At 41.6% G+C, this 25,455-nt stretch overlaps 1 protein-coding gene across 1 annotated transcript in view; it reads right to left on the bottom strand.

The window, feature by feature from the left end:
• The window catches only part of LOC122802362 (mucin-16-like), a 158,781-nt gene that overhangs the window by 130,137 nt on the left and 3,189 nt on the right, over window positions 1–25,455 (bottom strand). Inside the window, exon 2 of the mRNA XM_044071997.1 lies at window positions 1,683–23,960. Coding sequence (XP_043927932.1) covers window positions 1,683–23,960 — 22,278 coding nt within the window. The remainder of the gene's footprint in view (window positions 1–1,682; window positions 23,961–25,455) is intronic.

Raw genomic sequence — 25,455 nt, 5'->3', positions numbered from 1 at the left:
TTTAACATTTGTTAATGTCTGTTATGTACTTCACAGATAAAGATTCTAGTTGTCTACTGATGTACTATGCTCTTCATCTGTAAATATGTTGTAAGTAATTGCTATGTAAATTATTAATCACTATGTAATCCAATGTAACTACTGTCTGTTTATTTTAACTGTGGAGCTTTTCTCCCCGGGCCTCCGCTGAAAATGGACCTATGTCCAGTCGGACACTTCCGGTCAACAAATATAAATAAATAAATAAATAAAAATAATCAAAAATGCATTGTGCCCAATGGGTTTCACCTGTTTCCCTGGGGGAACAAGTACCAAACATAAAAATATTCAGTCCCTATTATGTCTTCTGCTCATATTGTCAAATTAAAAATAAAAATATTGAAAAACACTCAAGACAAAAGATAAGGGGTGAAGGTGGCTTTATTAAATGTTTGAACTCTCATCAATAAGATGGATAATATGGGAGCTTTTTCCAGATTGGAGTATGTTGCTATCATTACCATCAGCATACTTGATCAAAGAACCTAAATGCAAATTGTATATTTCACTTCCTTTCATTGTTGCACATCCAGTGATTAGGGAAAATATATCATAGAAAAGATCACCTAAATGTCTGAGGCCAAGAAATTAGCTGAGTACTAAACATTGCTCATGCAATTATGGATGTGAGAGGTACACTGAAAAATGCAGAGCATGCAAAGATTCTGGGAAAACTTCAGGATATAAAAATGAAATGAAATACATATCTTATGGGGGATATTGACTACCAAAACAGTTACTAGAAAAACCTACTCCACATCAAACATACCCTCAAATATTTATCAGCTATGTTAAACTAAACATTGGGGAGAAAATAATATGCCATCCAAACAGGGTTCGCAATATGTTAGGTATTCTACTGACGAATCAAGCATCATTTGCTCTTACTCAAGGTAATGTCATCTATAACTATCACTGATCCTGAAACACTTATCTTTAACCTGAGTGAAGCCAAACCTAATCACAAACATACCATTTTTCCTAAGTCTTTAACTATAGAAACAAAATGCAGAAATAATACACCAATGGCACATACTAGAATATTATCGTCAATGACCTTGATAAATAGATTGATTTTAAAGTGATTGGATGATTGAATAATTAATTAGAAAACTTTTCATGTATATAAGAGTTACTATTTCATGGAAGCATTAGATCTGAAGAAGCGTACATTGGGTACGCGAAAGCGCTCATCCTTAATTTTTATTGGAATAAAGGTGATTTTCTAACTTTCGTGGTGGTCGAGATCCTGTTTTGTTTTACTGCATTCGAGTTTATTTTACGGAGAAGACCTTTAGGAGCCAGCTAAGGTTGTATTTTTGCACCTTGATAAATAGGTTCAGAAGACTATCAATGGGTTCTGTGATAATCTTCTGTGGGTAAATGGTTACTACGTAGATATACAAGTAAGTTCAATTAAAATAAGACAAACAAACAAAAAAATCTTTGCCAGGCTTACAAAATTAATAAGATACACACCAGGAAATAAGCACTGATTAGCTCATAAGAATTAATTTAATTATGAAAAGTCTAGATTTACTAAAAATAGAGCAACTACAGACTGTTAGTATTACTATTAGTTTTACCTTCCATTGTAAGATGACATTTATCAACAATGCACCATAAATATAAGAGATGCTTACCAGTAGTTGCCCCGGTGCTCTGTTCTCTTATTGTACTTGGCTGTTGAATGGTGCTGGATTCCCTGCCAGTAGATGATATTAAACTAGTTACATCATGCAAGGTTGATGTTGGCATTTGTTTCAATGTTGGTTCTCCTGCAGTGGAATGTGTATGTTGTTCTTTGGTTGTTAGTCCAAAAGCCAAGGTAAACTGCAGTGAAGAGGCAGATGCCTCTGTTGTACTTGACTTGAAACTGTTAGTTTCATGAGCAGATGTCTGCTCTATCATTGTAACTGTTTTATTAGAATCAGCAGGTCCAATGGTTGACTCTGGCTCATTTGTCGATATATAAATAGGCACAACATTGATGGTTTCATGTAAAGTGCTTAATAAACTTTGTTTTAGAGCAGTTTGTTCAGTAGAAGCAGTTGGCTTTGTAGACATTTGTTGCTGCTCAGTTTTTGATTCAGCTGTATGCACAGGGTTAGTAGCCATGCTGGACCACTCTGCAGTTAACTCAGTGACATCTGTTTCGCGTGGGGTGAAGAGTGACCTGTACTCTGTATCTGTGTTTTCTTTAACATATGTAAGTGTCTCAGTGGTTGACTCCTGACCAGTTTTGTACCCTGTTACTTGTTCTGTTTTGTGCCCATTAGGAGCTGAAGATAGCAATAAAGTACTTGGTTTCTCAGCAGTAGTTATTTCAATAATGGAGGTTTCATACACTGAGATTTTTGAGCTGGGTGCCTGAGGTGTGTCTTTCACAGCAGAAATAGGCATTACAGTGGATGACAACTGCTTATTTGATTGTTGTCCTACATTAGGTGTTTGAAATAATGTAGATTGTTGTTCACCTATATGCTCTGTTGGAGTTCTTTGAAATGGTGTGATGGAATGCTGCTTGGATATTGTCTCAGCTGTGGTAATGGCAGAAAAGCTGCTTGTTGAATTCTGCTCCTGTGTTGTCCTCACTGCAGTTAATGTCAGAGTAGCAGCTGCAGTGTGTGCTTCTGCTGTCAGTTCATATGGGGTAGATGATTCCACAGCAGTACTTGTCATAGTCGTAGTACTGAGATGTGACATGCTTACTGGGATGTGCTCTGTAGTTGACTGCTGTGCAGAAGTCTGGAGTCCAGTAGTCTTCTGATGAAAAGTTGTCCATTCTGCTGCACTAGTAGCCTGAACCAATGGAGTGCTTTGGTCTTTAGTCATTGACACAGACATAAGTGGCCCAGATAGAGTATATTCAGATTTCTGCTGTGCTGTAACCTGTGCTGTGGAAGCAGACAACACAACAGTGGATGGAAACACTGACTGCACATCATGTATAGTAGAGACATGGAATTCAGCACTTGATTGGGAAGCCATGCTTGTAGTGGTGGCTTCCTCCATAGCAGTAACTGAACTATGCCCAGAACGTGTGACCTGCACAGGCAGAGAAGTAGAAGGTTTAGTGATTGTTTGTAACTGTGTTGTCTGCTCTGTTAGAAAGATTGTTTGCATTAATGCAGTGAATTGCTGTGTAGCTGTTACTTCTTTACTGTCTGTGCTAGATGGAATGGGATTTGAGCTTTGTTCTCGTGCAGAAAAGGTTGACTGTTGCTTGGCTGTCTGTTCTGTTTCAATAACTGTTTGAAATGATTTAGAGGAAAAGTGTTCAGATGTTGACTCAATCAAGGCTGTGTCAGTCAAAGATTTTGTATTGATCTGCTGTGGTTCTTCAGTAGTCATCACTGAAGTGGTTATTCCATTTAGGGTGGTTTCTGAGATGAGTTGTGGAGTTTTGTCTTGTGTAGTAAAAGTTGTCATAGCAGGAGAAGATTGTTGTTTGCTTGTCTGCTCTGGTACAACAGTTGTTTTAAATGATGAAGTAGAAAGTGGGACACTTGTTGATTCAGAAGTTTTTCTGCTTGACTGAATGTTTGTTGAAGCAGCTTCTGAAGCTGGAAGCATTGAAGTGGGAGTAAAAAATGCAGCATTAGATGGCCAGTCATTTGTTGATCCAGCAGTAGCAGTAGATGGCTGCAATAATGCAGTCAATTTCACAGCAGTGCTTGTATCTACAAGAGTTGTTTCAAGTGATAGGTTTGCTGAGGGTTGTTTTGAAGTTGTGTATTGTTCTGGAGTTGAGCCTTGTGCAGAAGTAAGCAAATCAGTTGCTGACTGTAATCTTGTTGTTTGCTTTGATAAAACACTTACTTGTAATGTTGTACTGGATTGTTCAGTGTCTGGCTCAGTGATTGTTGAGCCAGAGGAGGTGTTTGTTGTGCCCCACTCACGTGTTGTATTTTGTGTCATAGAAGTAAATGATGAAGCAGTTGAGTGTAGTTCGGTTGTTTGTTCACTTATAGTAGAAGACTGGATTGAAGTGATTCCTTCTATTGTTGTCTCTGCAGTTGTGGACAGGAGAGCAGAGGTTACAGAGCTCTTTACAAGGATTAGATCTTGTGTAGAAGAAGTAGGTTCTCTAGTGGATGATTTTTGTTCAGCTGTCTGCTTTGTTGTAGTCAATTTTTCTAGTAATGTGCTTGATTGCTGTTCTGTTGCTGAAACATCAGAAGATGTACCAAAATGTGTGGTTGTTGAACTCTGCTCTAATGTTGACTCATCCAGTTTGGAAGTAACAGCTACTTCATCTGACTGCAACAATGTTGTCTTCCCAGGTGTAGCAGAATGGTGTAATAATATAGTGCTTTCCTCAGAAGTAGTTGCCCACTTTGTAGAAGGTTTATCTGAAGTGGTAAACTGAGTATTTTCTGAGAGTGCACCTTGTACAGATGTATGATGCCCACTGGGTGGCAGATGACCGCTTGTCTGCTTAGTTTCAGTGCTTGTCTGGATTAACATAGTGGAAAGCTTGTCAGCTGGTGATGTAAAACTGTTTATGTCAGAAACAGTATTCACTAAGCTCTGCTCTGAGGCTGAAGCAAGTGCAGTGGTGGACACTGAGTATGTGGCAGGAAATTGCCATACTGGTACTGAATCACTTGAAACTGATGATTGCAGTAATGTTGTTGGTTGCACAGAAGTATTGGTCAGCATTAATGTAGTTTCTTGTGTGGTGGATGATGATCTCTGATCTGCAGCTGCACCTCCTTCTGGAGATATAAGTAGTGTACTGCTGTGCATCAGTTCATCTACCTGCTCTTTAGCAGTACCTGGTTGCACTAACATGGTGGACTGCAGTTCAGTTGATGACTTCACTGTTGTGCCAGATGGAGTGTTTGTTGAACTCCGTTGAGTTGTTGTATCTCTTGCCACAGAAACTGATACAACAATAGGCTGTAATTTTGTTGTTTGCTCAGCTGCAGTATAAGCCTGGAATAATTCAGTTGATTTCATGGATGTAGTCTGTATGTTGGTGGGCTCATGAGATGCACTTTGTGAATTCTGCACTAAAACTGTATGCTGTGCAGATGTAGACAGTTCAGTGGATGCCTTTTGCTCCATTGTTTGATATGTTGTATTAGTTGTTTGTCCTGCTGTATCAGAAGGGTGCTCAGTTGCTAACAAACCGGTTGTTGTATCAGTAGCTGTATATGTGATTTGCTCCTGTGTGGTGTATTGTGCAGTGGAACTAACCAATGATACAGCATCAGCAGACTGTAATCCTTTTGTTTGTTCAGGCACAGCAGAAGACATAAGTAATACAGCTGATTTTATCACTGAAGTCTGCATGGGTGTGGTTTCTTGGGCTGTAGCTTGTGTGTGTTTTGCATTGATTATATTCTGTAAAGAAGACAGCAGCTTTGTTGGTGATTGTTGCACTGCTCCTGACATACTAGATCCTTGTAAAGAGGTATAAGAAGGCTGTTCCTTAGATGAGAACTCAGTACTTGTACCAGAAAGGGTGTCTGTTGCAATATTCTCATGTGATGTATCTTGTGCCATGGACATAATGGATATAGCTGTAGACTGCAGTGCTGTTTCATGTTCTGTTCCAATAGTTGACTGGACAGACTTAGTTGACTCCATGGTTGGAGTCTGTATAGAGATTGGTGGTTCAGTGGATGACTGTTGCAGTAATGTTTGCTGCAATGTAGTAGTTGTTTTCAGAGGTGTAGTGGAGGGCTGCTCAGCTGCTGATTCTGTCAGAAATGTGACATTAAGTGTGCTTGTCGATGTCTGCGGCTGTGATGTGTTTTGTGTCATAGAACTAAGTGATAAAGTAGTAACTTGCAAGCCAGTTGTCTGTTCAGGTGTAGTAAAATATGTGAGTGATGTGGCTGTTTCCATGGCTGTAGCTGGGATGCTAGTATGATGCTGAGTTGTAATGATTGTGTTTTGTAAAGGGGTTGTCTGTTGTGCAGAAGGACTAAGTAACTCAGAAGATGTCTGTTTCTCTGCTGTCTGTTGTTTTGCAGTTGACTGTAGTGGTATGCTGGAAGGATGCTCAGTTTCTGACAGTCCATGACTTGTACCAGATAAGGTACTTAGTGATCTTTGTTCCTGTGATGTATTTTGTGCCATAGAAATAACTGATGCAGCAACAGACTGCAATTCTGTTACTTGTTTGGCTGTAGCAGAAGTCTGGAATGTTGTAGTTGACTGAATGAGTTCAGCCGGTGCGGTGGTGATTTCATATGTTGGAGTTTCATAGATTTTTGTGAAATTAGAAAGACTTCTTAAGCTCAAATCCTGAGTTGTATTTAGTGCCATGGAATTAACTGACACAGTAGAAGAGTGCAGTCCTGTGGTTTTTTCAGTTGTAACCAAGGATACAAATAATGCGCTTGATTCTGTGGCTGTAGTTTGAACAATGGTGCTTTCGAGGGCTGTAGCTTCTGAACTTTTCCCAGTGTCTGTATACTGTATAGTCAAATACAGTTCAGGGGATGATGGTTGCTTGCTTGTTTGCTCTGTTATAGTAGAAATTAATGCTGATATACTGGAAGGCTGTTCAGATGATGGTAACTCAGAACTTATGATAGAAGATGTGTTTGGTGTGATTTCTTCCTGTGTTTTATTTTGAAATATGGAAGGTACTGATGCATTTAAAGTTATTGCTTCCTCTGCTTGTACAGATGAAATAGCAGAAATGAAGAATGTAGTTGATTGAATAGTTTCAGGTAGTGTGGTAGTGGTTTCATATGCAGTAGTTTCTGAGCTTTGATCAGATATTTTATGTTCTGCAGATAAACTTCGTAGCTCTGTGGATGATTTTTGCTCTTTTGTCATTTGTACTTCTGTATATATTTGCACTGAAGTAAGTGTTGTGCTAGCAGGAGTGCTTGTATAGCCTTTTTCATGTGCTGTATCTTTTGCAAATGTGGAAATGACTGATGTAGTTTGCAGCCCTGTTGTTTGTTCAGTTGGGGTTGTAGAAACTAATGTAGTTGATTCTGTGCCTGGTGTGTGTACTACAGTGTGTTCATGAGCTGTAGTTTCTGAGCTTTGGCCAAAGACTGTTTGCTGTAATGAGGAAGCAACCTGTTTAGAGGATGACTGCTGCACCACTGTATGGTGTAATGCAGTAATCATTTCTAAGGACATAGTGGAAGAGTTCTGTGTGGATGACACAGTCGGAGCTGTGACGATAGCTGTTCTTGTTGGCATCTGCTCCTGAGGGGCATTTTGTGTCATGGAGCTAAAGTCTGTTGTTTGTTCAGCTACTGCAGAAGTAATTTCCATGACTGTAGCCTGTATAGTGAGTAGTTCTTGAGTTGTAGATTGTAAACTTTGTATAGCTGTTGTATACATTCCAGAAGTAAGCAAGCTGGTGGATGGCTGTTGCTGCTCTGTCTGCTGTTTTGTAGTTGTTTGTAGTGATGAGCTGGAAGACTGTTCAGCTGTGGAAACTCCAAGAAATGTGATATCAGAGGGACTTGCTGAGCTCAGTTCCTGTGCTACATTTGGTGCTGTGGAAGTAATTGATACTGTAGAAGATTGCAATTCTGTGGTTTGTTCTGTTGTCACCAAGGAATTGAGTGACATGGTTGAGTTTGCACCTGTAGTTTCACCAGGATTTGTATACTGTGCAGATGTTTGCTGTTCAGTGGATGACTGATGAGCATTTGGCTGCTGTGTTACACTAGTTGTTAATGTGGAAGATTGTTTACTTAGTGTGGGCTCTGTACTTGTGCCAGACGATGAGATTACTGAACTTTGTTCTGGTGTAGTGCTCTGTGCTATAAATGTAGATGCTACAACAGACTGCAGCTCTGGTTTATGCTCAGGCGTACTAGCAGCAGCAGACTGGAGTACTGCAGAAGAATATGTGGCTTCAGTCAGTAAGGCAGAGCTATCATTACCTGCAGTCTCTATGCTTTGGGATTTAGCAGATGTAGATGATATGGCTGATTCCATGGCTGTAGTCTGCATGGTGCTAGGTTTCTGTACAGTAGTTTCTGAGCTTCGTTCAGGGACTGCATGCCACTCAGATGAAGTATTTTGTGCCATGGAAGTAACTGATACAGCTGTAGACTGCAGTTCTGTTGTTTGTTTATGGGTAATAGAAGACTGTAGTAATATTGTTGTTTCAATGGTTGGTGTCTGTATGGGGTTAGTTTCTTCAGATGTATTTTCTGAGCTTTTGCCAAAGGTGGTATGCTGTGAAGAAGACATACGTTGTTCAGGGAATGACTGTTGCACCTCTGTCTGTGTTATTGCACCAGTTGTTTTTACTGATGTAGAGGAAGGCTGTTCTGTGGATGATACAATAGAAGCTGTGACAGTAGATATGCCTGTTGAGATCTGCTCCACTGTGTTAATTTGTGACATGGAAGTAAATGGTAAAACAGTAGTCTCCAAATCTGCAGCTTGTTTGGGTGCAGAAGAAGATGGGAATAATGTAGTTGTTTCTGTGGCTGTAGTTTGTATGACAGTGATCTCCAGAGCTGTAGATTTTGAACTTTGCAGGGTGATTGCATGCTGTGTAGATGAAGTAATAAACTCTGCGGCTGACTGTTGTTCTGTTGTCAGTTGCTTTGCAGTGGTTGTTTGTAGTGATGTGGTGAGAGGCTGTTCAGCTGTGGATACATCAAGAGATTTTATGATTGAGGAGACTGTTGAGTTCTTATCCTGTGTTGCATGCAGTTCTAGAGGAGTAGAAGATTGCAATCCTGTTGTTTGTTCATCTGTTGCAAAGGATGTAACTAATAGGGCTGATGGAGTGGCTGTGTTCTGCATGGTGGTAGTTTCATCAGATGTAGCATTTGAATTTTTCACAGTGATTGTATATTGTGCTGAAGAAGTGTACCATTCAGGGGATGATTGCAGTGTAGTAGTTTGCATTGTCAGACTGGCTGTCAGCAATGATGTACTAGAAGGCTGTTCCACTGGAGATGTCTCAAACATTTTGTCAGAAGAGATGTTTGTTGAGCTTTGTTCCTGTGTTGTATTTTGTGCCATAGAAGTAAGCGATACAGCAGTAGGCTTTAAGTCAGTTGTTTCTTCAGGTGTAATAGAAGACTGGACTAATGCAGTTGATTCTGTAACTGTAGTCTGCATAGTGGTTGTTTCATGAGCTGATGTTTCTGAGGTCAGAACATGGGCTGCATATTGCTCAGAAGATGTATGTTGTTGAGGTGATGACTGTTGTACAAGTGTTGTCCATCTTATACTTGTTGGTTGTATCGGTGCAGAGGAAGGCTGTTTAGATGGTGATAAGTTAAGACTTGTGCTGGTGTTTGCTGAACTTTCTCCCTGTGTAGTTTTTTGTCCCATAGAATTGTCCAATACAGCAGTAGACTGCAATTCTGTTGTACTTTCAGGTATTTTAGAAGACTGGAATAGCACAGTTGAGTCTGTGGCTGTAGTTTGTCTTGTGGTAGTTTCATATTTTGTAGTGTCTGATCTAGCCTCAGAGACTGTATGTTTTTCAGATTGTGTCTGCAACTCAGTAGATGACTGTTGTTCTGTTATCTGCTGTTTTGTAGTTGATGCTCCTATCGACGTACTGGACAGCAGTTCAACAGTGGACACAACAAAAGGTGTGACAGCAGGTCTGCTTGCTGAGCTCTGCTCTAGTGTTGTATTTTGTGCCATGGAACTAACTGGCATTGTTGTATACTTCAATTCTGTTGTTTGTTCAGTTGTAACGAATGAATGGAATAATGGGGTTGATTCTGTGGGTGTACTTTTTATAGTGGTGGTTTCGTGAGTTGTAGATTCTGACATTTGTACAGGGGTTGTATATTGTGTAGAAGATATAATATCTTCAGAAGATGATTGCTTCATAGTGGTTGTCTGCAGCATCACACTAGTTGTGTGTACTGCTGTACTAGAAGGCTGATCAGCTGTGGAGGTATCAAGAGGGGTGCTGGAAAGCCTATTTTTTGAGCTTTGCTCCAGTGCTGTATTTGGTGCCCTGGAAGTACCTGATGTGGCAGTAGATTGCAATTCTGTTTTTAACTCTTGTGCAGTGGAAGAATGGGATAATATACTTGGTTTCATGGTTGTTGTCCACATGATGGTAGCAGCATGAGCTGCAGTTTCTGAGCTTTGCTGAAAGACTGTGTGTGGTGCAGAGGATGCAAGCAGCTCAGTGGAGGACTGTTGCTGTACTGAAGTAGTTGTTTGTTGTGACATACTAGAAGGCTGTTTAGTTACAGACACTGCAGAAGTTCTGGAGGATGGAGAACTTGGTGAGCTCTGCTCATGTGTTGTACTTTCTGACATGGAAGTAACTAATATATCAATAGACTGCAGTTCTGTTGTTTTTACAGATGAAGCAGCAGAAGAGCGGAATGATATAGGAGACTGCATGCCTGTGGGCTCTGCTATGGTGCTTTTATGAATTGGAGTTTCTGAGGTTTGTTCAGAGGTTGGGTGCTGCAATGAAGATGCACGTAGTGCAGTGGATGATTGCATTAATGTTGTCTGTTGTTTTGTAGCTGATGTAGTGGAGCTCTGTCCCTCTGTTGTAACTTGTAGAGTGGGACTGGCTGATTCTTCAGTAGACTGCAGTTCTGTTGCCTGTTTAGTTATAGTAGAAGACTGGACTAATACAGTCGATACCATGATTGCAGGTTGTGTAGTGGTAGTTTCTTGAGCTGTAGTTTCTGAACTTTGTACAGTGATTACATGTTGTGCAGAAGAAGTAAGTTGTTGTGTGGCTGACTGTTGATGTGTTGCAGTTGCTGCTTTTACTGGTGTACTTGAAGGTTGTTCACTTGCTTTCAAACCAATAGTTGTACCAGTTTGCATGCTTGCTGAGCTCTGCCCCTGGGTTGTATCTGGAATAGTCAGACTGGCTGATTCACCAGTAGACTGCAGTTCTGTTGTCTGTTTAGTTATAGTAGAAGACTGGACTAATACAGTCGACGCCATGATTCCAGGTTGTGTAGTGGTGGTTTCTTGAGCTGTAGTTTCTGAGTTTTGTACAGTGGTTACATGTTGTGCAGAAGAAGTAAGCTGCTGTGTGGGTGACTGTTGGTGTGCTACTTGTGTCAGAGTTGCAGATTTTACTGTTGTACTTGAAGGTTGTTCAGTTGCTGTCACAGCAATAGTTGTGCCAGTTTGCATGCTTGCTGAGCTCTGCCCCTGTGTTGTATCTTGTACAGTTGGATTGGCTGATTCACCAGTAGACTGCAGTTCTGTTGCCTGTTTAGTTATAGTAGAAGACTGGACTAATACAGTCGATGCCATGATTCCAGGTTGTGTCATGGGAAGTTCCTGAGATGTAATGTCTGAGCTTTGCACAGAGATCACATGTTGTGCAGAAGAAGCAAGCTGCTGTGTGGGCGACTGTTGGTGTGTTACTTGTGTTGTAGTTGCTGTTTTTACTAGTGTACCTGAAGGTTGTTCACTTGCTTTCAAACCAATAGTTGTGCCAGATTGCATGCTTGCTGAGCTCCTCCCCTGTGTTATATCTTGTAGAGTTGAATTGGCTGATTCAACAGTAGACTGCAGTTCTGTTGCCTGTTTAGTTATAGTAGAAGACTGGACTAATACAGTCGATGCCATGATTGCAGGTTGAGTAGTCATGGTTTCTTGAGCTGTAGTTTCTGAGCCTTGTACAGTGATTACATGTTGTGCAGAAGAGGTAAGCTGCTGTGCAATTGACTGTAGGTGTGTTACTTGTGTTGCAGTTGCAGTTTTTACCAGTGTACTTGAAGGTTGCTCAGTTGCTGTAACAGCAATAGTTGTGCCAGTTAGCATGCTTGCTGAGCTCTGCCCCTGTGTTGTATCTTGAACAGTCAGACTGGCTGATTTACCAGTAGACTCCAATTCTGTTGCCTGTTTAGTTATATGAGAAGACTCGGTGAATACAGTCAATGCCATAATTCCAGATTGTGTACTGGGGGTGTCCTGAGATGTATTGTCTGAGTTTTGCTCAGCGATCACATGTGCAGAAGAAGTAGGCTGCTGTGTGGGTGACTGCTGGTGTGTTAATTGTGTTGCAGTTGCTGTTTTTACCAGTGTATTTGAAGGTTGCTCAGTTGCTGTCACAGCAATAGTTGTGCCAGTATGCATGGTTGCTAAGCTCTGCCCCTGTGTTATATCTTGTACAGTCAGACTGGCTGATTCACCAGTAGACTGCAAATCTGTTTCCTGTTTAGTTATAGTAGAAGACTGGACTAATACAGTCGATGGCATGATTCCAGGTTGTGTAGTGGTGGTTTCTTGAGCTGTAGTTTCTGAGCTTTGTACAGTGATTACATGTTGTGCAGAAGAAGTAAGCTGCTGTGTGGGTGACTGTTCATGAGTTACTTGTGTCAGTGTTGCTGTTTTTACTGGTGTACTTAAAGGTTGTTCACTTGATTTCAAACCAATAGCTGTGTCAGTCTGCATGCTTGCTAAGCTTTGCCCCTGGGTTATATCTGGTATAGTCAGACTGGCTGATTCACCAGTAGACTGCAGTTCTGTTGCCTGTTTAATTGTAGTAGAAGACTGGACTAATATAGTTGATGACGTGATTCCAGGTTGTGTACTGGGTGTTTCCTGAGATGTCGTGTCTGAGCTTTGCTCAGAGATCACATGTGTGGAAGTAAGCTGCTGTGTGGGTGACTGTTGGTGTGTTACTTGTTGTGTTGCAGTTGCTGTTTTTACCAGTGTACTTGAAGGTTGTTCAGTTGCTGTCACAGCAATAGTTGTGCCAGTTTGCATGCTTGCTGAGCTCTGCCCCTGTGTTGTATCTTGTACAGTTGGACTGGCTGATTCCCCAGTAGACTGCAATTCTGTTGCCTGTTTTGTTATAGTAGACGACTGGACTAATACAGTTGATGCCTTGATTCCAGGTTGTGTAGTGGTGGTTTCTTGATCTCTAGTTTCTGAGCTTTGTACAGTGATTAGATGTTGTGCAGAAGAGGTAAGCTGCTGTGTGGGTGACTGTTGGTGTGTTACTTGTGTCAGAGTTGCTGTTTTTCCTGGTGCACTTGAAGGTTGTTCACTTGATTTCAAACCAATAGTTGTGCCAGTCTGCATGCTTGCTGAGCTTTGCCCCTGTGTTGCATCTGGTATAGTCAGACTGGCTGATTCACCAGTAGACCGCAGTTCTGTTACCTGTTTAGTTATAGTAGAAGACTGGACTAATGCAGTTGATGCCATGATTCCAAGTTGTGTAGTGGTGGTTTCTTCAACTGTAGTTTCTGAGCTTTGTATAGTAATTACATGTTGTGCAGAAGAGGTAAGCTGCTGTGTGGGTGACTGTTGGTGTGTTACTTGTTGTGTTGCAGTTGCTGTTTTTACCAGTGTACTTGAAGGTTGTTCAGTTGCTGTCACAGCAATAGTTGTGCCAGTTTGCATGCTTGCTGAGCTCTGCCCCTGTGTTGTATCTTGTACAGTTGGACTGGCTGATTCCCCAGTAGACTGCAATTCTGTTGCCTGTTTTGTTATAGTAGATGACTGGACTAATACAGTTGATGCCTTGATTCCAGGTTGTGTAGTGGTGGTTTCTTGATCTCTAGTTTCTGAGCTTTGTACAGTGATTACATGTTGTTCAGAAGAAGTAAGCTGATGTGTGGGTGACTGTTGGTGTGTTACTTGTGTCAGAGTTGCTGTTTTTCCTGGTGCACTTGAAGGTTGTTCACTTGATTTCAAACCAATAGTTGTGCCAGTCTGCATGCTTGCTGAGCTTTGCCCCTGTGTTGCATCTGGTATAGTCAGACTGGCTGATTCACCAGTAGACTGCAGTTCTGTTACCTGTTTAGTTATAGTAGAAGACTGGACTAATGCAGTTGATGCCATGATTCCAAGTTGTGTAGTGGTGGTTTCTTCAACTGTAGTTTCTGAGCTTTGTACAGTGATTACATGTTGTGCAGAAGAGGTAAGTTGCTGTGTGGGTGACTGTTGGTGTGTTATATGTTGTGTTGCAGTTGCTGTTTTTACTAGTGTACTTGAAGGTTGTTCAGAAGGTTGTTCAGTTGCTGTCACAGCAATAGTTGTGCCAGTTTGCATGCTTGCTGAGCTCTGCGCCTGTGTTGTGTCTTGCACAGGCAGACTGGCTGATTCACTGGTAGACTGCAGTTCTGTTGCCTGTTTAATTGTAGTAGAAGACTGGACTAATACAGTTGGTGACATGATTCCAGGTGGTCTACTGGGTGTTTCCTGAGATGTCGTGTCTGAGGTTTGCTCAGAGATCACATGTGCAGAAGAAATAAGCTGCTGTTTGGGTGACTGTTGATGTGTTACTTGTTGTGTTGCAGTTGCTGTTTTTACCAGTGTACTTGAAGGTTGTTCAATTAATGTCATAGCAATAGTTGTACCAGTTTGCATGCTTGCTAAGCTCTGCCCCTGTGTTGTATCTTGTACAGTCAGACTGGCTGATTCACCGGTAGACTGCATTTCTGTTGTCTTCTCAGTTATAGTAGAAGGCTGGACTAATACAGTTGATGGCATGATTCCAGGTTGTGCATTGGTGGTTTCTTGAGCTGTAGTTTCTGAGCTTTGTACAGTGATTACATGTTGTGCAGAAGAAGCAAGCTGCTGTGTGGGTGACTGTTGGTGTGTTACTTGTGTTGCAGTTGCTGTTTTTACTAGTGTACTTGAAGGTTGTTCAGTTGCTGTCACTGCAATAGTTGTGACAGTTTGCATACTTGCTGAGCTCTGCGCATGTGTTGTGTCTTGTACAGTCAGACTGGCTGATTCACTGGTAGACTGCAGTTCTGTTGCCTGCTTAGTTATAGTAGAAGGCTGGTCTAATACAGTCGATGGCATGATTCCAGGTTTTGTATTGGTGGTTTCTTGAGCTGTAGTTTCTGAGCTTTGTACAGTGATTAGATGTTGTGCAGAAGAGGTAAGCTGCTGTGTGGGTGACTGTTGGTGTGTTACTTGTGTCAGAGTTGCTGTTTTTCCTGGTGTACTTGAAGGTTGTTCACTTGTTTTCAAACCAATAGTTGTACTAGTTTGCATGCTTGCTGAGCTCTGCTCCTGTGTTGTATCTTGTACAGTCGGACTGGCTGATTCACCAGTAGACTGCAGTTCTGTTGTCTGCTCAGTTATAGTAGACGGCTGGACTAATACAGTCGATGGCATGATTCCAGGTTGTGTATTGGTGGTTTCTTGAGCTGTAGTTTCTGAGCTTTGTACAGTGATTACATGTTGTGCAGAAGAAGCAAGCTGCTGTGTGGGTGACTGTTGGTGTGTTACTTGTGTTGCAGTTGCTGTTTTTACTAGTGTACTTGAAGGTTGTTCAGTTGCTGTCACTGCAATAGTTGTGACAGTTTGCATACTTGCTGAGCTCTGCGCCTGTGTTGTGTCTTGTACAGTCAGACTGGCTGATTCACTGGTAGACTGCAGTTCTGTTGCCTGCTTAGTTATAGTAGAAGGCTGGTCTAATACAGTCGATGGCATGATTCCAGGTTTTGTATTGGTGGTTTCTTGAGCTGTAGTTTCTGAGCTTTGTACAGTGATTAGATGTTGTGCAGAAGAGGTAAGCTGCTGTGTGCGTGACTGTTGGTGTGTTACTTGTGTCAGAGTTTCTGTTTTTCCTGGTGTACTTGAAGGTTGTTCACTTGTTTTCAAACCAATAGTTGTATCAGTTTGCATGCTTGCTGAGCTCTGCCCCTGTGTTGTATCTTGTACAGTCGGACTGGCTGATTCACTGGTAGACTGCAGTTCTGTTGTCTGCTCAGTTATAGTAGAAGGCTGGACTAATACAGTCGATGGCATGATTCCAGGTTGTGTATTGGTGGTTTCTTGAGCTGTAGTTTCTGAGCTTTGTACAGAGATTACATGTTGTGCAGAAGAAGCAAGCTGCTGTGTGGGTGACTGTTGGTGTGTTACCTGTGTTGCATTTGCTGTTTTTACTAGTGTACTTGAAAGTTGTTCAGTTGCTGTCACTGCAATAGTTGTGCCAGTTTGCATGCTTGCTGAGATCTGCGCCTGTGTTGTGTCTTGTACAGTCAGACTGGCTGATTCACTGGTAGACTGCAGTTCTGTTGCCTGCTTAGTTATAGTAGAAGGCTGGTCTAATACAGTCGATGGCATGATTCCAGGTTTTGTATTGGTGGCTTCTTGAGCTGTAGTTTCTGAGCTTTGTACAGTGATTAGATGTTGTGCAGAAGAGGTAAGCTGCTGTGTGGGTGACTGTTGGTGTGTTACTTGTGTCAGAGTTGTTGTTTTTACTGATGTACTTAAAGGTTGTTCACTTGATTTCAAACCAATAGTTGTGCCAGTCTGCATGCTTGCTGAGCTTTGCCCCTGTGTTGCATCTGGTATAGTCAGACTGGCTGATTCACCAGTAGACTGCAGTTCTGTTACCTGTTTAGTTATAGTAGAAGAGTGGACTAATGCAGTCGATGCCATGATTCCAAGCTGTGTAGTGGTGGTTTCTTCAACTGTAGTTTCTGAGCTTTGTACAGTGATTACATGTTGTGCAGAAGAGGTAAGCTGATGTGTGGGTGACTGTTGGTGTGTTAAATGTTGTGTTGCAGTTGCTGTTTTTACCAGTGTACTTGAAGGTTGTTCAGAAGGTTGTTCAGTTGCTGTCACAACAATAGTTGTACCAGTTTGCATGCTTGCTGAGCTCTGCCCCTGTGTTGTATCTTGTACAGTTGGACTGGCTGATTCACCGGTAGACTGCATTTCTGTTGTCTGCTTAGTTATAGTAGAAGGCTGGACTAATACAGTCGATGGCATGATTCCAGGTTGTGTATTGGTGGTTTCTTGATCTGTAGTTTCTGAGCTTTGTACAGTGATTACATGTTGTGCAGAAGAAGCAAGCTGCTGTGTGGGTGACTGTTGGTGTGTTACTTGTGTTGCAGTTGCTGTTTTTACCAGTGTACTTGAAGGTTGTTCAGTTGTTGTCACAGCAATAGTTGTGCCAGTTTGCATGCTTGCTGAGCTCTGCGCCTGTGTTGTGTCTTGCACAGTCAGACTGGCTGATTCACTGGTAGACTGCAGTTCTGTTGCCGGTTTAATTGTAGTAGAAGACTGGACTAATACAGTTGGTGACATGATTCCAGGTGGTCTACTGGGTGTTTCCTGAGATGTCGTGTCTGAGCTTTGCTCAGAGATCACATGTGCAGAAGAAGTAAGCTGCTGTTTGGGTGACTGTTGATGTGTTACTTGTTGTGTTGCAGTTGCTGTTTTTACCAGTGTACTTGAAGGTTGTTCAATTAATGTCATAGCAATAGTTGTACCAGTTTGCATGCTTGCTAAGCTCTGCCCCTGTGTTGTATCTTGTACAGTTGGACTGGCTGATTCACCGGTAGACTGCATTTCTGTTGTCTGCTCAGTTATAGTAGAAGGCTGGACTAATACAGTCGATGGCATGATTCCAGGTTGTGTATTGGTGGTTTCTTGAGCTGTAGTTTCTGAGCTTTGTACAGTGATTACATGTTGTGCAGAAGAAGCAAGCTGCTGTGTGGGTGACTGTTGGTGTGTTACTTGTGTTGCAGTTGCTGTTTTCACTAGTGTACTTGAAGGTTGTTCAGTTGCTGTCACTGCAATAGTTGTGCCAGTTTGCATGCTTGCTGAGCTCTGCGCCTGTGTTGTGTCTTGTACAGTCAGAATGGCTGATTCACTGGTAGACTGCAGTTCTGTTGCCTGCTTAGTTATAGTAGAAGGCTGGTCTAATACAGTTGATGGCATGATTCCAGGTTTTGTATTGGTGGTTTCTTGAGCTGTAGTTTCTGAGCTTTGTACAGTGATTAGATGTTGTGCAGAAGAGGTAAGCTGCTGTTTGGGTGACTGTTGGTGTGTTACTTGTGTCAGAGTTGCTGTTTTTCCTGGTGTACTTGAAGGTTGTTCACTTGTTTTCAAACCAATAGTAGTACCAGATTGCATGCTTGCTGAGCTCTGCCCCTGTGTTGTATCTTGTACAGTCAGACTGGCTGATTCACCGGTAGACTGCAGTTCTGTTGTCTGCTCAGTTATAGTAGAAGGTTGGACTAATAAAGTCGATGGCATGATTCCAGGTTGTGTATTGGTGGTTTCTTGAGCTGTAGTTTCTGAGCTTTGTACAGTGATTACATGTTGTGCAGAAGAAGCAAGCTGCTGTGTGGGTGACTGTTGGTGTGTTACTTGTGTTGCAGTTGCTGTTTTTACTAGTGTACTTGAAGGTTGTTCAGTTGCTGTCACTGCAATAGTTGTGCCAGTTTGCATGCTTGCTGAGCTCTGTGCCTGTGTTGTGTCTTGTACAGTCAGACTGGCTGATTCACTGGTAGACTGCAGTTCTGTTGCCTGCTTAGTTATAGTAGAAGGCTGGTCTAATACAGTCGATGGCATGATTCCAGGTTTTGTATTGGTGGTTTCTTGAGCTGTAGTTTCTGAGGTTTGTACAGTGATTAGATGTTGTGCAGAAGAGGTAAGCTGCTGTGTGGATGACTGTTGGTGTGTTACTTCTGTCAGAGTTGTTGCTTTTACTGATGTACTTAAAGGTTGTTCACTTGATTTCAAACCAATAGTTGCGCCAGTCTGCATGCTTGCTGAGCTTTGCCCCTGTGTTGCATCTGGTATAGTCAGACTGGCTGATTCACCAGTAGACTGCAGTTCTGTTACCTGTTTAGTTATAGTAGAAGAGTGGACTAATGCAGTCGATGCCATGATTCCAAGCTGTGTAGTGGTGGTTTCTTCAACTGTAGTTTCTGAGCTTTGTACAGTGATTACATGTTGTGCAGAAGAGGTAAGCTGCTGTGTGGGTGACTGTTGGTGTGTTACATGTTGTGTTGCAGTTGCTGTTTTTACCAGTGTACTTGAAGGTTGTTCAGAAGGTTGTTCAGTTGCTGTCACAACAATAGTTGTACCAGTTTGCATGCTTGCTGAGCTCTGCCCCTGTGTTGTATCTTGTACAGTCGGACTGGCTGATTCACCGGTAGACTGCAGTTCTGTTGTCTGCTCAGTTATAGTAGATGGCTGGACTAATACAGTCGATGGCATTTTTCCAGGTTGTGTATTGGTGGTTTCTTGAGCTGTTGTTTCTGAGCTTTGTACAGTGATTACATGTTGTACAGAAGAAGCAAGCTGCTGTGTGGGTGACTGTTGGTGTGTTACTTGTGTTGCAGTTGCTGTTTTTACTAGTGTACTTGAAGGTTGTTCAGTTGCTGTCACTGCAATAGTTGTGCCAGTTTGCATGCTTGCTGAGCTCTGCACCTTTGTTGTGTCTTGTACAGTCAGACTGGCTGATTCACTGGTAGACTGCAGTTCTGTTGCCTGCTTAGTTATAGTAGAAGGCTGGTCTAATACAGTCGATGGCATGATTCCAGGTTTTGTATTGGTGGTTTCTTGAGCTGTACTTTCTGAGCTTTGTACAGTGATTAGATGTTGTGCAGAAGAGGTAAGCTGCTGTGTGGGTGACTGTTGGTGTGTTACTTGTGTCAGAGTTGCTGTTTTTCCTGGTGTACTTGAAGGTTGTTCACTTGTTTTCAAACCAATAATTGTACCAGTTTGCATGCTTGCTGAGCTCTGCCCCTGTGTTGTATCTTGTACAGTCGGACTGGCTGATTCACCGGTAGACTGCAGTTCTGTTGTCTGCTCAGTTATAGTAGAAGGCTGGACTAATACAGTCGATGGCATGATTCCAGGTTGTGTATTTGTGGTTTCTTGAGCTGTAGTTTCTGAGCTTTGTACAGTGATTACATGTTGTGCAGAAGAAGCAAGCTGCTGTGTGTGTGATTGTTGGTGTGTTACTTGTGTTGCAGTTGCTGTTTTTACTAGTGTACTTGAAGGTTGTTCAGTTGTTGTCACTGCAATAGTTGTGCCAGTTTGCGTGCTTACTGAGCTCTGCACCTTTGTTGTGTCTTGTACAGTCAGACTGGCTGATTCACTCGTAGACTGCAGTTCTGTTGCCTGCTTAGTTATAGTAGAAGGCTGGTCTAATACAGTCGATGGCATGATTCCAGGTTTTGTATTGGTGGTTTCTTGAGCTGTAGTTTCTGAGCTTTGTACAGTGATTAGATGTTGTGCAGAAGAGGTAAGCTGCTGTGTGGGTGACTGTTGGTGTGTTACTTGTGTCAGAGTTGTTGTTTTTACTGATGTACTTAAAGGTTGTTCACTTGATTTCAAACCAATAGCTGTGCCAGTCTGCATGCTTGCTGAGCTTTGCCCCTGTGTTGCATCTGGTATAGTCAGACTGGCTGATTCACCAGTAGACTGCAGTTCTGTTACCTGTTTAGTTATAGTAGAAGACTGGACTAATGCAGTCAATGCCATGATTCCAAGTTGTGTAGTGGTGGTTTCTTCAACTGTAGTTTCTGAGCTTTGTACAGTGATTACATGTTGTGCAGAAGAGGTAAGCTGCTGTGTGGGTGACTGTTGGTGTGTTACATGTTGTGTTGTAGTTGCTGTTTTTACCAGTGTACTTGAAGGTTGTTCAGAAGGTTGTTCAGTTGCTGTCACAACAGTAGTTGTACCAGTTTGCATGCTTGCTGAGCTCTGCCCCTGTGTTGTATCTTGTACAGTCGGACTGGCTGATTCACCGGTAGACTGCATTTCTGTTGTCTGCTTAGTTATAGTAGAAGGCTGGACTAATACAGTCGATGGCATGATTCCAGGTTGTGTATTGGTGGTTTCTTGAGCTGTAGTTTCTGAGCTTTGTACAGTGATTACATGTTGTGCAGAAGAAGCAAGCTGCTGTGTGGGTGACTGTTGGTGTGTTACTTGTGTTGCAGTTGCTGTTTTTACCAGTGTACTTGAAGGTTGTTCAGTTGCTGTCACAGCAATAGTTGTGCCAGTTTGCATGCTTGCTGAGCTCTGCGCCTGTGTTGTGTCTTGCACAGTCAGACTGGCTGATTCACTGGTAGACTGCAGTTCTGTTGCCTGTCTAATTGTAGTAGAAGACTGGACTAATACAGTTGTTGACATGATTCCAGGTGGTCTACTGGGTGTTTCCTGAGATGTCGTGTCTGAGCTTTGCTCAGAGATCACATGTGCAGAAGAAGTAAGCTGCTGTTCGGGTGACTGTTGATGTGTTACTTGTTGTGTTGCAGTTGCTGTTTTTACCAGTGTGCTTGAAGGTTGTTCAGTTGCTGTCACAGCAATAGTTGTGCCAGTTTTCATGCTTGCTGAGCTCTGCTCCTGTGTTGTATCTTGTACAGTAAGACTGGCTAATTCACCAGTAGACTGCAATTCTGTTGCCTGTTTTGTTACAGTAGTAGACTGGACTAATACAGTCGATGTCATGATTCCAGGTTGTGTAGTGGTGGTTTCTTGAGCTGTAGTTTCTGAGCTTTGTACAATGTTTACATGTTGTGTAGAAAAAGTAGGCTGCTGTGTGGGTGACTGCTGATGTGTTACTTGTGTTGCAGTTGCTGTTTTTACCAGTGTACTTGAAGGTTTTTCTGTTGCTGTCACAGCAATAGATGTGCCCCTATATGTGTGCGCTGAACTTTGTCCTTGTATTGTATCTTGAACAGTGGAACTTTCTGATTCATCAGTAGATAGCAGTTCTGTTTTTTCTATAGTTGTACTTGATTCAGAGACTTTAGTATGCATAGTGGTATTTTCTTGAGCTATAGGTGCTCTGCTTTGCATGTCAGCTGTAAGTTGTTCAGAGGAGCTAAGTGAGTACGTGTATGACTTTGTCGTTTTTGTTTGCTGGGTTGTTGTAGTTAATTGTAATGATGTAGTGGGAGACTGTTCAGCTGGCGATGTATAAGAGGTTGTACCAGAAGGGCTGATTGTTGAGGTCTGTTCCACTGACATTGCCATGAAGCTAACAGATGCAGTAGTGGCCTGAAATTCTTCTTGTTCAGGTGAAGGCAAAGACTGAGACAATGTAAAGTCTGCTGTTGTTACAGTCAGTGTGGCATTAATTTCATAAGATGTAGTTTCTGAGGTTTGGTCAAGAGCCATATGTTGTTCTGAAAAAGTAAGTAGTTCAGTAGATAACTGCTGTTCTGCTCTTTTTTGTGATGAAGTTGCATTTTCTGATGTACTGAAAGAGTTCTGAGTAGTTAAGTGAGGACTTGTGCTAGAAAGGGTGTTTACTGAGCTTTTCTCCTGTGTTGTTTTTTGAATTGTAGCAGTTGACTGCAATTGTATTGTTTGTTCAGGTGTAGTAGAAGTTTGAAGTAATGCAGTTGATTCCATGGCTGCAGTTTTTGTGCTTGAGGTTTCATAAGCTGTAGTTTCAGAGCTTTGTTCTAGGATTGTAGATTGTGAAGAAGTAAAGAATGCAGCAGATGACAGTGACTCTTTTGCCTCATGCATTACAGCAGTTGTTTGTGCAGCGGTACTGTACAACTGTTCTGTTGACAATATATGAAGACTTGTGGTAGGAGGAGTGCTTATCGAGTTCAGTGCTAATGTTGTCTCATGGGGTGTAGGTGTAAAATATTGTGCAGTAGACTGCAGCTCTTTTGCCTGTTGAGATGTAGAAGAAAACTGTAATATCATAGTTGATTGTGCAGCAGGAGTTGTTTCTGTGTTTGTGGTTTCACCAGAAGTAGTATCTGAAACTTGTGCTGAAGTCAACACTTGCTCAGCAGGAGTCAGAGTCCCTGTTGTTGTTTGATATTTAGTTGCTTGTTCCAGTACAGTGCTAGTATGAATTGTTGTAGCAGAATGCCACCCAGAGGTTAACTTAGAAGCAGTTGTATCAGAAGGGGTATTTGTTTCTGTGAAACTAACAGATGACATCAATGAAGCTTGTTCTGTTAAGTCTGAGGAAGTAAACAAATTTAATGCTGTAGCTGACGATACATTAAAGGATGTAGTTTCTAGTAATGTATTGACTGAGCTTTGCTCTGGAGTTGATTTTTCTACTGTAGACGCTAGTAATGCTGTAGTAAGCTGTGGCTTTGTTTTTACCTCAATAATAGTTGTTTTTTCCTCTGATGTAATGGACTGATGTTCCCCTGTTGACTCAGTAAGAGTTGTGTTAAAGGGGGTGCTTTGTGTTGTGATCTGCTCCTGTGCTGGCTCTTGTGATAATGAAGTAGATTGTAGTTCTGTTTGTTTAGGTGTACTGGAGGACTGCAGTAATGTACTTGATTCCATGGTTGTCAAAAGGGTTGTATCTTGTACAGCAGCATTAGACAGTTTAATGGTTGATTGCTCCGTGGCTGCCTGTTGTGAATCAGTAAAGGTTACTGTAGAAAGTTGATGTGTTGCTGTCACTTCAGGTGTAGCAGATGACTGAAATTCATTTAATTCTGTAACTGCTGTAGCAACTGCCATTTTCTTCATGGTAATGGATTCATGCGAGGTTGTTTCTGAGGTTAAGGCTTGTGAAGAAGAAGGTAACATGGTATTTGATTGCTGTCTTGCTGTCTGTTCTGTTGTGAGAACTGCTTGGCCTGATGCTGTGGAAAACTGTTCAGTTGCTGACTCAACAAGAAGCGTCTCTTCTAGGGTGTTCAGTGAGCCATGCTGCTGTGTTGAATTAAACACTCCTGCAGAGTACTGCAGACCTGTTGTAAGTAAGCTTGTATTAGCAGACTGCAATAAAGTGGAAGGAGTAGATTCCACAGCAGTAGATAAATATGAAGAGAGTTCATTTGAAGTAGGTGTGGAGCTTTGCTCTTGTGATGCATCTTGCAGAGATGTACTCAAACTTGTAGACTGTGCTACAGTATTTTCTGAAGCAGCCATTTTGGTACTTGTGTCAGTAGTTCCCTGTAATGTTGTTAATGACTTGAGTTCTGTCCATTCTTCACCACTTGACACTGAGGTTCTGGTAGCAGACATCTGCCCATCATTTTTTTCCGTTGCGTTACTTTGTAGATATGTAGTATGCTCTTTTGTTGCAATTGTAGTTGTGTTGGATGAGAAAGGCTCTGTTTGAGCTGGACTTGTAATCTTCTCCTCTGTTGAATGATAACTAATACTTGTGCCATTGTTCTGTTGGTCTATATTAACTGTTGTTGATAGTGTTATCAAGTTTGTTAGTGTTTCATTTTGTGTTGAATTTGTATATGCAGTTACTGAAAATGTTGTGGTTGATTCTGTACTGGATTGACAATCAGTAAAACTACCTGTAAAAACAAAGAAATTATATTTTCACTATACCATAATGGTAATACAGGAACAAATCTTTTTTGACATATCTACATCACAATTTGGAAATTTTGTGCAGTGTCAACCTATCTACCTGCAGAGGGAAGTGTTTGGATTTTTTGCAGATGTTTTGCTATTTTATCAGGATAATTTCCACAGAATTTAAAATAATTATTCTAATCTTAACCACCCTGCTGTTTGTTGGCCATGCATATTGTAGAAGATTAAATCACTACATAGCAAGTCTATAGAAATATTTTCTGTTATTAGTTTTAAAGTGTATATTTCAGATCAACATATTTGCTTGAAATTAGAGGGCAGAACTGGCATGGTTTACTTAGAACAAATGCAGAGCCTACACCATGCCTAGTTGTTAATGATTATTACTACTTATGAATTTAACAGCATACATAGAACAATAATCACATTATTATGAACTAGAATGAGAAAGCTGTCAGTAGCTAGAGGAATATTTTAAAAAATTGTATGTTACTGGGTTAAACTTTTTAGTCATTTATGCTTTAAGCAACACTTTTTTGGCAACTTTTGAACTTCTGTGAATGTGCTTTCTTTGTTGAAATGAACGATGTTGTAGCATTTGATCAATTTGCTGCTGTAGTTTTGTTTTCTCTTTCAATCATCCTACAGTAATTAACTATCGTCCTACAGATCCTAGATTGTTGTAGGCTAGAGTCCCCTTCCTCCTGATGTTTTGAAATAGATCTTCTATATAGTTGTCATGGAGCATTTATTCTTGACAAAGAATACTCAAGAGCGTCTTGCTCTGCCTGTAGCCTGATGCCTAATTTCTGGCCTGGAATAGATCCCTTTGGGTTTTGCAGAGTACTGACAGGTGACACTTGACTAAATGCTATCAAGTACTCTTAGGGTTGCTTTAGTGGTCCTTGGCATTTGTTTTGCTTATTACAAAAGAGGAGAAGCTTCTTATTAAGGTGGCTTCACTTATTATCTTACTGCAAGAGATGGTAGCAGTTCAGGTGGATGTTAAAATATCCCATACCACTTACAGAAAAAGAGTAGGAGGCAAAATTCCCTGATGCCCTGACCAAATTTGCTCTAACCAGTATGACTACCACCTTGGTTCATCCCCTGAAAAGAGGCCACTTGTGCAGTAGGACTAACTTGTTTGACACGGGTTCATAGGTTCATAGATAAATACTAGGCTAATGACCACCAAGGGCTTTATAAGCCTAGGCATGCATTCCAACCCAATTGTATCCCTATGTATAATGGGCATTTATTAGGAGGGGTATGTTAGGAAGTTTTTAGAGGTTATGGGGGTATGTTAGTTTGGGCATTACTGTCTGCCTTTGTCTATCAGAGACATAGGGTCCAGACTCAGGGTGAATTTCTGATTTTCCATCCATCAGTCAAGGTTACACTTAAATAGGGTTAGGGATGGACTCTGCTTCACATGGATGGTGAGCCTTCTCCAGAAAATGGGGATCCTCT

This window comes from Protopterus annectens, chromosome 5.part0 (assembly GCF_019279795.1).
Source record: "Protopterus annectens isolate FY-2018-M chromosome 5.part0, PAN1.0, whole genome shotgun sequence".
In the NCBI taxonomy this organism is placed as follows: domain Eukaryota; kingdom Metazoa; phylum Chordata; order Ceratodontiformes; family Protopteridae; genus Protopterus; species Protopterus annectens.
The sequence above is the reverse complement of the archived record's forward strand: the minus strand, read 5'-3'. Positions and strand labels throughout refer to the sequence as shown.